Source organism: Macaca fascicularis, chromosome 18 (genome assembly GCF_037993035.2).
Source record: "Macaca fascicularis isolate 582-1 chromosome 18, T2T-MFA8v1.1".
Lineage (NCBI taxonomy): Eukaryota > Metazoa > Chordata > Mammalia > Primates > Cercopithecidae > Macaca > Macaca fascicularis.
The window spans coordinates 76,519,379-76,533,953 of record NC_088392.1 but is presented as its reverse complement, the minus strand read 5'-3'; the positions used below and the strand labels follow the sequence as shown (position 1 = coordinate 76,533,953).

At 37.7% G+C, this 14,575-nt stretch overlaps 1 protein-coding gene across 17 annotated transcripts in view; it reads right to left on the bottom strand.

Annotated features, from left to right (window-relative positions):
* Positions 1-14,575, bottom strand: part of PTPRM (protein tyrosine phosphatase receptor type M) — an 847,035-nt gene that overhangs the window by 320,298 nt on the left and 512,162 nt on the right. For all 17 annotated transcript variants that reach the window (XM_065534197.2, XM_065534199.2, XM_065534198.2 and 14 more), the window contains 3 exons: positions 12,679-12,788; positions 3,405-3,606; positions 438-540 (listed from right to left, as the gene is read on the bottom strand). In XM_065534197.2, the coding sequence (XP_065390269.1) occupies positions 438-540; positions 3,405-3,606; positions 12,679-12,788 (415 nt within the window). The remainder of the gene's footprint in view (positions 1-437; positions 541-3,404; positions 3,607-12,678; positions 12,789-14,575) is intronic.

Here is a 14,575-nt window from a genome sequence, read left to right as displayed (position 1 = left end):
CTATTGAGAAATTAGCTAATTTACTAAAAATTAAATGACATAAAACCCAAAGTAAACACACAAATGAAAAAATTTAAACATCCATTCAAAGAAGAGAGCTGAGAACAAAAATGCTATCTGCCCTTGTGTAACCAAATTGCATCAGGCAGTCACCTTTTAATTTAAAACTACCTCCTCAACAGACTAGTGCTTGGTGCCTTATCTTCAAAAGAACAACCCACTCGCATCAGCATAAAACCCTTTAAACAATACTTGACCACCTTACGTCAAAGCCCTTTCATTTTCCTCAGTCATTACTTTTAATTAGAACTAATAAAGATATGGATTTACATGCTGGCTGAGATTTGCAGCAAATCCCTAGAAAACACGTTGGAGGAATTAATCAACTTGATTTAGTTTTCTTCTCTCTAGAGCTGGCCCACCCCTCTGTTCCATACCTGACAGGTGCTCCTCTGCTGTGGGCAGGTTTCAGCATGACTGTCACGGTATTGTCAGTTTGATTCAGAGGTGTCTCAAGTTCATAAGCTGGCATAGAGGGCGCTGGGGGAAAAGGCATAGGATGGAAGACTCATTATTTCTGGTTGATCTTCTCAGTTTAGTTTCCACTTCCTTTTACAAAGAGCATTAAGAATACAGTGCATTTACTTTACATTGGAGCTATCAACGACCATGAGCAAGCTTCGCATATATTCCCTACACAGAATCACAGGCACAGCTGCTAAAAGCAGCCCATAGTGCCCTCTGTGATCTTGAGTTGAAGTTGGGAGATGGTATGAGGGGGTTTGTGAGGTGTGAGTAATATTCCGTTTCTTGATTTGGATTCTGGCTAAATTAGCATAGTCGGCTTGTGAAAAATCACCAAGCTGTACACTTACAATTGGTACACTTTTCTGTACATATGAGTTCTCAAATGTTTATGCTAAAGGCATATTTAAGAAATAATCATTGGACTTTACAGTTATTCCATCTAAGCCAAGGTTTTTCATGTACCAGAGACCCATTGGGGATTTAAAGAGGACAGTGGGAGTCAGAGAGATTTGCTGGAATTAATTAGTGACTATCTGTGGGCTCTCAGAAAAGCATGACAGTGGAAAACACATAGGAACAGAAGTGAGAAAGGCTTGGGTTTTGTTTTAACCAGCATAAGAGCTTTTATATATCTCAAAATGGGGAAACTACCCTGTATGTTTATTATCATAATTCAAAGAGAGAACAGAGAGACAGGCAAATATAATCCTACAAATGTTAGTTCTCCTCCAGATATAAATCCTATTTCCAAGGCCAGTTCCCGGCATCTTCCTTCTCTAGACTGTTAAGTCTTATTATGATAGCAACAGAGCTCTTCAGTAATTATGGACAAGACAAATCGTTACACAGAGCTGTGATGTGGGAGGGCATACCATATTTTCACAGCCCACAGGTAGAGACTCCTGATGAGAAAGCTAGAGGTCATTTCTAGCAAATACAGTTTTTAAAATTGTCTTACATATACAAAAAGATTGTTTTATCACGATATGGGTTACTTCTGAGTTCCATTTCTTGAATCATGTCAGCATTAAAATTTATTTCAATTCTCTTAAAAATTAACTCAAATTCATAACATAGAATTACATTTTGTATACAAGAGTGGTTCCCTCTCATAGGTCCATGAAAATTTGAACCTGTAAACTGTAACTGTTTTAAAACTATAAAAATCAAATACTTATTCTTGATGAGCCATATAGGCTAATGAAAATGTCAGGTTTCTTGATTTTCAATAAAATTGTTTGAACTTGGCATGCTGAAAGTGGTCAAAACCATTGATTACAAGCTGCCATGACTGTAAGTTTCCTGAGGTCTCCTCAGCCATGCTGAACCGTGAGTAAATCAAACCTCTTTCCTTTATAAGTTACTCAGTCTCGGGTATGCCTTTATTAGCAGTGTGAGAACAGACTAATATAACCATATTGATAAGAATTCTTATCTAATAAAAACAGAAAAAGTGAATTATTTTATTCAAAAAATACACTCTTTATGACAATAATCTTCGTAGAGTAACTTACATGGGAAAAATTTCTTAAAACATGCTTCGAGGTATATATATTGGCACTTATTTCATCTTTAAATCCCCATGATAAATTCATACACTAGATAATATTATCTTAATTTGTATGTAGGGGTAAATTTATTTGATTAAAATCAGAGAGGAAGTGCCTGGCAAAATCATAACTAGAACCTAGATTTTTTAATTCCAAGTCCGGTGGTTTTTCTTCTACCAACCCATTTTCTTCAACCTGTGTCAGTTTTCAAATCTCTAATTATTCTAACTTCCCAAAGACTTATTTTCTCTTTCCCAATTCTCCATACTGTTTCTATAACCTAATTCTATACACAGAGTATCAAGTGTATTAAATTTCAAGTCGTTTGTGCTCATAAAATCTTATATAATGAAAAATTATCCCTTAAGTTATAACTGCTTAAAAAGAAAATTCTAAACCCTCCCTCAAAACCTAGCCAAACACTTACAATACTCTAGTTGTGAACATTCCTTTCCTTCAACTCCAAACAATAACTTTTATTAATACAAAACAAGGAAAGAGAGACAAAAGATGTAAAGGTCAGGCTAAATATTATTGAACTAACCATGGCTGATAACAAGAGTTAGCTCGTTTCCCTACTTCCACCCCACCTGATTCACTCCAAACAAAACAGTTAAAGCCAAAACTCAACACTTCCACACTCATACCCAAAGGGGAAAAAAAAGGAAAAAAAAATTCATGCAATTTTTTTTAATTGCTGTTGTATATCCCATACCAGATGGCAGCTTAATTTCCTCTAGTCTGAAGTACAAAGACATTTTCTGCACAGTTGAACATGCCTAGAAATATTTCTCAAATTAGGTCTTTTGTTAGATGACATAATTAAGTCTCTAAAAGCAAAAAGCTGGAGGTCCTCAGTGCCTGGTACCATCATGTATTTGCCTCTCTCTTCAGGACAGAATCTATTTATGGTAGAGGTCCCAAGGAGGCTGTTCCTTTGGAAGCAGACTCTATATGACTGTCTTTCTGCTGAGCTCCTGATGGTTCATGGTTCATTACAGAGATTTTTCCAACATCACTGCTCTGACAACTTTGGATTGAGAAGGGGATGAGAGTGTCGCAACAGAACCTTCTGCCTCATGCCCAAGTCCTCCAAGGCGCCCTGCTAAAACAATAGCCACTTCCTAACACATGAGATCTCAAGCTCCCAAATGAGAAATATTTGTAGTACCTCATTTAATGCCATGAGTCTGAGCTTCAGGCATTCAATGGTATTCCTTTGGATACAATGTTAGTGTGGGCCAGCTTGGCATACTTGACAATGGGAAAGAAAAAGGACAAAAATGTTACTTCTGATAAAAGACACAACTCACGAATGTAGAGTACCTGATATTTTCGTGGTGAACTGGTTTGTTGCTGGAGGCCCAAAACCCTTAGCTGTGCTAGCCCGGATGGTAAAGGAGTATGTGGTCCCTGGATACAGTCCAAAAAACAGAAAATGGGTTTCGTTTCCCAGCTTTGAAACTCTTCCACTCTGATTGGATAAATCTATTTCTGGGTCAAAGGAACTGACTGCTTTGTAGGTGATCTGCAAAAGAATGAGAAAGTGATAAAATATTTGGAGCAGATGGACTCAGATTGCATCTTTATCCAATAAACCCTTCTGATGTATGCACTGTCAGACACTTCATGATAAGCTCCTACTCAGACTCTTGAAATCCTGAATCCAGTGAAGGGATGAAGGAACTCCGCCAAAGCTGTTGAGTTATTACTTTTATAGACAGGGGAACTTAAGCCAGTAGATTAGAACATACAGGATGAGCGCAGGGTTAAGCTAATGCTTTGAAGTTGTTTGCTTTCAAAATGTCATTTTGTAAAACTACATTACGATTGGTTTCGAACAAAATAAGAAAATATACAACTAGCTCAAACAGATAAGATACTGACAAGGATAAGGCCTCATCTTTAATCTAGTGGCCATAATTTGATTTAGGATTATTATCTATTGGGAACAAGGGCACTGAAGTGTTTTCATCAATGCAGGCAAGGACATCTGCTCCAATGGCTGGAATCCTAGACAGATTCCGGTCACTCCTGATGCTACGCATAGAGTGATCATTATGGGCCATATTCATTTCTTTCCTTTAGAGCAATGTCTTCCAACAGAACTTTCTGAAATGATGGAAATGCAGCCACTAGCCACATATGGCTACTGAGCATTTGAAATGTGGTCAGTGACACTGAGGAATTGAAAATTTTAGTTAAAATTTGAATTTAAATTGCCATGTGTGATTAGTAGCTGCCATATGAGACAATGCAGTTCTAGAAGTTTTCATGATATTAGCTACATAACAGATATTCAAAGTATGTTGGATAAGTCCGAAGTGTTTGAAAATAAATATAACATAGGTGCCTTTAAATCTTGCTCTTTCAAATGATATTTTAAAGAATTTCACTGTGAGTAGTTCATCATCTACTCAAGAACATGCACTTTAGTGGTGATTACTAACTTCTACTGGTTGTAATGACATAATTTTAAAATGTGGCATATTCTAAAGTTTTAAATTGCAAAACTGAGCACTTTTCTTGCTTTTAAATAGGTAAACTTATTTGTAATTTATGTGCATGAACACTAAAACTGTTATTATACGAAGTGATAATTGACATTCTTTTTTCTTATATTTATACCATGTCATTACAATTAAGAAGATCTCTCTGAAAGAATATTTAGATTGAATCAACTAAGCTTTAGCAAGAAAACTGTTTGCTGTATATATTAATCACTGCAGTGCATGACACTATTGGAGTCACGCACAGTATCTGTTATTAACCCTCTAACAAACTTCCTCGACAAGGTTAAGGAGGTCAAGAAGAGATAAGGCCAAATCTGCCCCCAGTAGCTAAGTGAGGGATGTCAGCGACGTATCTGCTGTGTGATTACTTGGTCCTCCACTTGGACACCTCCAGGGAACAAGGCAGTTTGGAGGAGACGGATCTAAACCTCTATCATGGCTGCATAATTGCTTCCCAATGTTTCCCACTAATTCACCCGTACATTTAAAACATATTCATTGAGCCCCTCTCATGTGTCAAGCACTGTCTTTTGAGCTGGGGTCTTGCATGGTGCCTCAGGAATCGTACCTTCCCTGAAGGAGGTATCAGTCTGGTAGGGGAAGGGGAGAAGCGATCCAACAATTACGACAGAGTATAATTAAAATGAGGACTGACGCTGCCTACTGAGGCTAGCTTAGTGTTCTCGTTCATTTTATTGCCTGTCTATAAACCTTAATGAAACATAAATGCATATGAGAGAAAGCCCAAACTCCTTAGTTTTGTGTTTCAGACCTGCTCCCACCTTCTCCAAACCTACTTCTGAATCTGTGATACTACACAATTATATTCCCTTCTGTTCTGGTCGCAGGATAAAGACTGCCCTGCAAACACTAATGGGGCTTTTCTGACATTGCTTCCGCCCGTAAACTTTCACTTGCCTGGAACATGAGACAGTTAGCTCTGTTTCCATGTTCTCTACCTACTCAGATTCATTTACTCTATTCAAACATTGATTGAACACTGACGCTCTGCAAGCACCATGGCCAGCAGGTAAACACATGCCCTGTTTCAGATAACGGAGAATCTGGACAGGGTGGGATGGAGCCGGGGAGACAGTAAGTAAATGAATACTTTCAAAACACCAAGTTCCATGGAAGAAACGAACAAGGTGCTAAAATAAGGAGAATTGTCGGGCGAGAGAGGTTATTACACAGCCACTTAGAGTGGCTGGGGAAGGGCCCACTGAGATGTCAGTTAAGCTGAAGAGACTTGAACTTAGGGAAGGAGTCAGTCATGCTGAGAGTTTGGGAAAGAACAGCACGAACTAAGGCAGTGAAGCAGGAGTGAGTGGGCACAGTATATGAACAGAAAGGAGGTCGTTGGGGTTCCTTGGGGGCTGGAGAAGCAGGCAGGACCATACTGTACAGTGCTTTGCACCCTAAGATAAGAAGTTTGGACACATACAACAGGAAGCCCTTGAACATGTTTAGGCATGAAAATAAAATGATCTAATTTCCCTTTAAAGAGTTCACTTTGACTGTGGGTGGAAGGTTGATTTCACTGGGGGGTCACAGTTGAGGTAGTGGGGAAGGCACTAGGAAGTGCAGCAGAGTCCAGGGCCTAGAGCTATAGCACGAGAGAGAGAATACAGGCGCTTGGAATAAGGTGGGGCTGGTACAGGCAGCAAGAGATGAAAAGAACTGGCATCTTTTAGAGACAAAATGGACAGAACTCAGTGAAGGACTGGATATAAGAAAAAGAGGGTGGAATAAAGGATAGGTTCCATGTTTTGGGCTTGATCAGAAGATGTACCGAAAAGAATGGAACATATCGGGAGAAATTTACAGACACAGGTGGACATGTTAAGTTGGAAATGCCCACGGCAGTCAGGTGGACACACATGTATGACATGAAGCTGAGATTCGAGAGGACTGGGCTGGAGTAAAGACTGGGGGTGATGAGCATTGAGACGATATTCAATTCTGGAATGGAGACGGTCACTAGCGAAGGAAGTTTAGAAAAAAAAGAAGGGAGCCTGGTACCACACCCTAATGAATGTAGGTATTTGATACAGGATAGAGGAGGAGAAGCCAACAGAAGAGTCAGAAATGCAGGAAGAGAGCAAAAGGAGAGAAAGTTGTCACAGAAACCAAATGAAAAACAGCAGAGAGAGAAAGGGAGAGAGGGAGTGAGGGCGACAGGGAGGGAAGGAGGGAGGGAGGGTTGGTTTCCAGAGATGAGACTGGGACAAAAAAAGTACCCGTCCATGCCCAGTCCAGAGTTCCCATTCTGTGTATCTGTAAAGCCTTCCTAAACCTGGCCTAACAATACCTAGATCCACTGAATGCCTGTGTTGTGACTGTTCATACAATTCACCGGGCAATGAATCGTGGAGTACTGTGAAATCTCTTCTTTGATCTTCAATCATGATTTAAATCCGCCAGAGGAATTGGAACATTTCATGTAATTGTATCTTCCTTCTGAGGAGTGGCTGATGTCTTATTCTTTTCCCGATCCCATTGTGATCAGTAAATATTTGGCACTCAGTATCTATGTTCCTACAACTCCTCCTGGGGAGAGCAGGTGTGTGCATACGCTCATGTAAACACTCAGACAAGTGGGATCTTTGCTCCACCCACAAAGACTATCAAGCCAATGCTTTACTAAGGGACTTGCTTGCTGTTCCAGCAGGGCCGATGGGCTTGGACTTGCCGAAAGCCTTGTGGTTGCAAAATAACACTGAGGTTCTTAGCTGGCTTCCAGTCATAACCCTTTGACAATTTGGTAAAAATTAGACACCTTCTCTTATCTACCTCTAAAAAACACATGTATACACTAATTCACACACTCCTAAAAATTACAGATCCTCTCCCTCACCCCTAACAAACAAATATGTTGGGCATGTACACGTCCGCAAAATGTCACAAAGGTGATGGGTTTCCCCATCTCAGACCCATCCACAGAGCCCTGGAGTCTGAATATCAGAATGAGGAAAGCTCCTCGGCAGCAGGGGCACTCTAACTCTGCAACCCCACTGCTTGCCAGAGAGCGGATGGCAGACATTCGCCCACCTCAGCAGCTGCTCTAAACGGCACCAAAATATACCCCCATGCTCAAACTCAAATGTCCACATGGCTTCAGCATTTACCTCTTCACTTGTTCATTCAATACACGGTTATTAAGTGCCTGTTAAGTACTTCAGTACAGCAGGAAGCTACAAGAAGGAAGTCTGGAAGCTACTTGTACTCTGTCCCTGGCTGAAGGTCCAGGAAACTGTAATGAAGCCTCTGTAAATAATGCTACCGCTGCAGTGTTGGATGTAAGTAATTTTATGGGATGTGCCAGGTCAAAAGCAAACTGAGATCTCAGCATCATGTGTGAGGGTTAGATTTGGGTGAGATGGAGTAAACTGTTGCTTCTATTGGATGATTTCTGATTTGCAGGTAAGTGCCTGAAATCTTCCAAAATTGTCTTCCCCTTCTCTACTTAAAGCCTCAAATTCTAAACTGAGAGATTAATGGGAAACCAAAATAGAATAACATGCAATCTTTGACTTGCATGTTATAGGAGAGGGGAATCAAAATCTCCTAGTGTGAGTTGATGGTAATTTCAGCCAGCATAAAACACCATCCTCTAATTGAGGTTTAAGCAATTATTCTGAGAAAACAAAGGAATGAATAATTAAATCTGATTTCAGGGGAGCAAAGGACCTAGGATACTTCAAGGAAGAGTACAGTACTTGAATAAAATACTGAAAGATAAGCAGAGCTGCTATAGGATGAGAGTGATGGGATGGCACAGGCGGAATGAATCTAAGCAAAAGCAGGGTGTGCGATGGCTCAGAAGGCTCTTGGAGAAAAAACAATTTCATATACATGGCTCATTGAGTTCCAGAAGAAAAACAGTGAGAGATGGCGTTATAAATATAGATTTGGGTTAGATCACAGAAGCCCTTGAGTATTGAAAACAAACTTCTTAACATGGCCCCTAAATTCTCATTCCCTCTACATAACCACCTATCTCAGCTGATGGTGACTAACAGTCCACTTACCCAGGCTCAGGATATTAACGTGTCTTCAACTCTAGACTCCTGAATGTCCCAATCAACTGGCAAATCTAGACCATTCTACTTGATTAAAGTGCCCAACCAAAACTGCACTTGACACTCTAGTCACACACTCACGTATTGAGTCCCTAAGTTTAGAACTCATTTCATTCTTTTTACATTTGGCTGCTGATGGGGCAGTTACTTCAATAGAAAAGGAACAGTACCTTTTCTACTTCTGTCTTTTTCCAATATCTTAGACATACTACAGCTTTTAAAAAATCCATGTATTAGTCTCATGACCAGGTGTCTGGTATTTACTCACTAGAGATACATAAAGTTAGTAGGGTACAACGAAAATACTTGGACAAATATCCTTATACATTGGGGAGTATTACTAATAAACTTCTAGAAATAGGTTTGACATGTTATGTTTAAATTTTGATAGATTCTCCCTAATTGCCTACCAAAAAAAGACTGCAAAATGTATGTTCCCATCAATAGACTATGCATGTACACATTTCTCCACATCACTGACTAACACTTGATATTATAGAAATCTAAACTTCTGTAGCACTTGTAATATTCCATTTCTTAATCATTATTAAGGTTGGGTAGGTACTTTACCATATGCTTACATGCTGGGTGAATTTTTTTTTGAAGTGTCTTTGTCCATTTTCTTTCCTAATACAGTATTTGTTTTTTTTCTTATTACTACATAGAGCTCTCTGTATATTACAGCCACCAGCCTGTTGACTGCTGTAAGTGCTGAAAATAATCTCTCCGAGTCTTCTCTTTGCAGTCAGACCTCCTTCATGGTATCTTTCATCATTCAGAAGTTTAAAATTTTATATAACCAAATCTGTCGATCTTCATTTTTAATGACTGCTGCATTTTATATCAAGCTTAGAAAAATACATAATAAAAATGTCTTCCTACCTTTTTCTTCGAGGGTTCTTCTAAACATTTGTGTTTAGATCATGAACCTGGTATTTATTTTTGTATGGTGTGAGGTGGGAGTCTCATATGGCATTTTATTCTTGTAATAAAATGCTGGATTTGATAACATTTATTAAATTGCATCCATTTTATATTCATTAATGAATTTGCACTACAGTTTCTACCTTGTAAAATTTTAGAAGGACATGTATCTAGCTGTTAATACTAGTTACGTTTGAAAAGTAAAATTGGGAAGCAAGGATGTTTTATTTCGAAAACTTCTGCACTTAAAAGTATTCTTTCAGAGGGCAGTATTAAATTGACAACTTGACAAAATAAGAGATTTTGACAGCTATTGAGTAACGGGGTAATGATCAGACCCAGGTTGTAGGAAGACGACTGATAAAATTAAATGACTGAGGTGGAGGGGTAAGGTATGAGAAGGACTTGAGTCAGAATGAAGACAAGGAGGTCAGAGAGGCAAGGCTAGTGCTGGAAGGCTGAGAACGGAGTTAGAGGAGTGTAAAGGAGAAGGCAAGGAAGAAAACCAGAAGAATGAAGTAAGGCTGTGAACTGCTGTAACTCCTGGAAAAAACAATGCTGTCAGCCGTTTTTTATCATTAATGCTTTTGTGTATCTTTCATAATAAGCAAAGAGAGAACTGAGAATAACCTAAAGCTACAGCATATCCATTTCCAACACTGATATGGTCTGGATGTTTGTCCCCTTCAAATTTCATGTTGAAATGAGATTCCCCATGTTGGAGGTGTTTGGGTCATGGGGGCAGATCCTTCATGAAAGGCTTCAGGCCACCCTCTTGGTGATGAGTGAATTCTTGCTCTGAGTTCACAGGAGAGGGTGGCACCCCCCACTTTTCTCTTACTCCTGCTCTCGCCATGTGACGTGCCTGCACCCCTTCAGCCTCCGCCATAATTGTAAGGTTCCTGAGACCCTTGCCCGGAGCGGATGCAGGTGCCATGCTTCTATGGTCTGCAGAAGCATGAGCCAAGTAAACCCCTTTTCTTTATAAGTTACCAAGCCTCTGGCATTTCTTTACAGCCAAGCAAGAACGGCCTAATACAAACATCAACGATATTCCATCTGTGCTTTCTTCTTTCCTTCAAAAATTATCCTGTGCCCTGCCTTCCTTCAACAAACACCTGTGTCATTGGTTACTAAACTTTTTTCCAACCATGGCAATTTATCTCACCTTCTGGTTTTCACCAGTATTCAAATGTGATTCCATGACAGAATACACTGTTGCCATGGTCCCTGCTTCTTCTGGGGCAAAGGTTTGATTTTCTTAGCATAATTTTGTCTCAGAAGTCTGTGATTCTCCAGAGAGGGACTGAGTCCGGTTCAACATGTATCTTCAGCTCCGGGAGGAAGCTGTGTGTGCCTTTTGTAAACTCTGGCATAGGCTGGGTGAATCACAGCTCACAGGTGCATCTCAGCTCAAGAAGAGCTCCTCCTGAGACTCCACCTAAGACCTGCCTGGAGGGAGCTGGGGACTCCCTTCCTTCCTACTTGTAGGAAACATGGGAAAGGGAGAAAGATTTGTTGGGCAGAAAGCTTGTATTTAATCACTTCAGCCTGGATCACATATTTCCCCTTTGGTCCCTAGAAAACTGAACCAATCTGTTCTACTTACACAGACCTGATTTTTAAAACCCTGACTTATGACACATTCATGCATCCCCATTGTAGTAGTATTTAGATCAGTGTTCAGCTGGGTAGTCCTGGCTGCAGAATCAGAGAGATTAATGGGGTTTTCCTTTGAATTATTATTCCCATTGTTTTTATGTTAAAGTGACTTACCACACAGAGATATATCTCTTGTGGGATTAAAAAGAAAGACTCTATTAAATGTTTTCTGTCTGTCTACATAGCAACATGTGGCTTTTAGGACAGATGAACTTATGGCTTGGAAATTAAAGTTGATTTCAAAGATTGTATGTTTCCTAGTTTAAAATCCTGTTACTAGGTAAGAATCCTCAATACTGAGACCTAGTTTTAGTTTATTTTGGGGGCCAAAAATAAAAACTAAAAGATTTTCATCACTGAGGGAAAAAAAATGAACTTGTTTGATTTGTTTATAACACTTAGCTTTATAAAAGCTGAGCCATGAATTTTGATAATATTCTTTTACAATGAGGCAGCCAATGAACAGCATCAATAACAGTACAAAAATCAACTTTTTTATCTTTCTTCACTTAGCTTTGAATTAATTTTTGTGTGTGTTTCAATACCAATTTTCAAAAATTATAAGGAAACATAAATGTGAGGCCAGTTGGGTCAGGGAAGGGGTTTCTCGGTGATCACCGTCTGACAGCTCATCTTTACAGGCTTTTGTCAGTAGTTCTGAAAGGTATTCAAGCAGAGGTTCCATAGGAGAATTTGCCACGATTTTTAGAAACTTTACAACATACAATTTTGTTGAATTTGCATTCAAATAAATGCTAGCTTAAAAAAACACAGCTGCTTGTTTCTATGACAATAGGCATAGTGAAATGATGCTCGCACAGATGTGATGATGAATGTCACCCTGTTATTGCTGTTATTTTTTTCCTTGAACAATTCATCAAATTCTTCTCTGCTATCTATCAGTCAACCATTTGATATGCCTCAGTAGACAAAACTATGTCACAGAAGTCGAAAGGATGTTTTGGTAATACTAAGAAACCAAAAGACATTATTCTATTGTTAGCCCTGAGACAGTATTTATTGACTTTGCTAATTGGATAATCAGTGTCCTTCTATAATTCAGTAGCAAAATACTTAATAGCTAATCAAGAATAAAATTCTATGTTTGTCTTATAATCAAGGCATGTTTCAAAATACTTATTGTTTTTAATAAAGATAATTCTTAAATGTAATGCTGTGTCTTAACACATAATAACATATAAACTGGAAAGGTCCAACTCATTGTAAAGCTAAATCCTCAAATTATATATAATTCAAAAACTTATTTTTACAATTTTCTTCTATATAACAACCATTATAACTACTGAAAGCATTAAACTTCTTAAAATATATTATGTAACTATGCATTTTAAAATACTAGATAGCCTACATTATCATGAGAATTTCTAATTAAAAATTACTAACAAACATATATACTACCTCATATAAAGTGATTACACCGTATGTTTGAGTTGGTTCTCTCCACTGAAGAAATATCTTCTCTTCAAAGGTACTTCCTTGTATGGATTCAGTGGGAACAGCACCTGGGACTAAAGGAGGGTGGGAGGAAATAAATGTTTAAGTAATAAACAACTAAAAAGTAGATTTTTCTAGACTTGGTAGGTTTTAACCTCCTATTGAGAGAAAAGATTTTAAAACCCCACACATATACTCAAGTTTTCTTTAAAAATCTGGAACCTTAAACCATTTTAGCTACACTGTCCTGATTAAAAGAATAACTTTATCATTTTTTTCTTAAAACCTTTAATCAATTAGACAGAGCTCAGTCCCATCTATTAAGTAAACGTTTTTACTCTTCCAAAAGAAACGAGGAAGGATTTGAAGTGATGAGAATTCTCACATACTCCTTGTGGGAGTGTAAACTGGTAGAGACACACTTGGAAAATTATTAATAGTATTTAGTAAAGCTGAAGATGCACAGAACATATGACCCAATGGTCCCACATGCAGGTATATTTCCTAGTAAAATTCTTGCATATATGCACCAGCAGACATATACAAAAATGTTCACAAAGCAGTGATTTTTTAAAATAATAATAAATAAGAAACAAATCAAATGGCTTAATAAGTTATGTTATACAATAAAGTACTGAAAAGACTGAAAGTAAATAACAGTTATATATCACATGGATTCAAGTTATAACCATAACACTGAATGATAAAACCACGCAAAAAAATATATGAGCTACTGTACTAATATATCTATTAAAATACAAAGTAGAAGTTGATATAGACGAAATAACAATATAGTCTTTAAACATTATTTGTTAATACTATATGTGATTTGGGGGAAATTTGATGCCATTTTTCAAAACTTAAAATACATAACACCTTCTTATAAGTTTGCAAAAATCTAACAAAAGTGAAGATGTTATTTGCCAATTTTCTATAAAATAATATTCAATATAATTAAAAAATATTATTTATCCCATTATAATTTTAAATGTAGTGTTTCAGTATGCTTCATGTTATATACAATTTAGTGTACTAGTATGTCTATCTTATTTACAAAATAGCTATACTGTTTATAAATATGCATATATTTGGGGGTGCATGATCAAATTTTTTGGTGATGAAGTTAATGACCAATAACTGGGTCGGAGAGAACTCACCTGATTTCAAAACTGACTGCAAAGCTACAGATTCCACAAATACACACACACACACACACACACATATATATATATATGGAATCGAACTGAGAATCCCAGTACTCAAGAAGCCCTTACATTTGCAGTAAATTGATTTTTAGTAAGAGTACCATGAAAATTCAATGAGGATAGAATAATCTTTTCAACCAATGCTACTAGCACAACTGGGTATCCACATGCACAAGAATGAAGTTGGATTTCTACCCCACACCATATATAACAATTACATTTGAATAGTTTAAAGACTTAACTGTAAGAACTAAAACCATAAAACTCTTAAAGAAAGCACACATATAAATAAATCTTCATGATCTTGGATTGGGCAACAATTTCTTAGGCATGACACCAAAAGCAAAAGCAATGAAAGAAAATCTTGATAAAATGTACATTATCACAATGAAAACCTTTTGGGTATCAAAGGGCACTATTAAGAAAAGACAAGACACAGAATGGGAGAAGGTTTCTGCATATCATATATACGATAAGAGATTTGTATCTAGAATATAAAAGGAGCTATATTAACACCCAGTAATAAGATAACAAATAGTACAATTAGAAATGAGCAAAGGACCTGAATAAACACTTCTCCAAAAAAGACAAACAAATAGTCAATAAGCACAGGAAAAAATACTCAGTATCATTAGCTAGCAAGAAACTGTAAATCA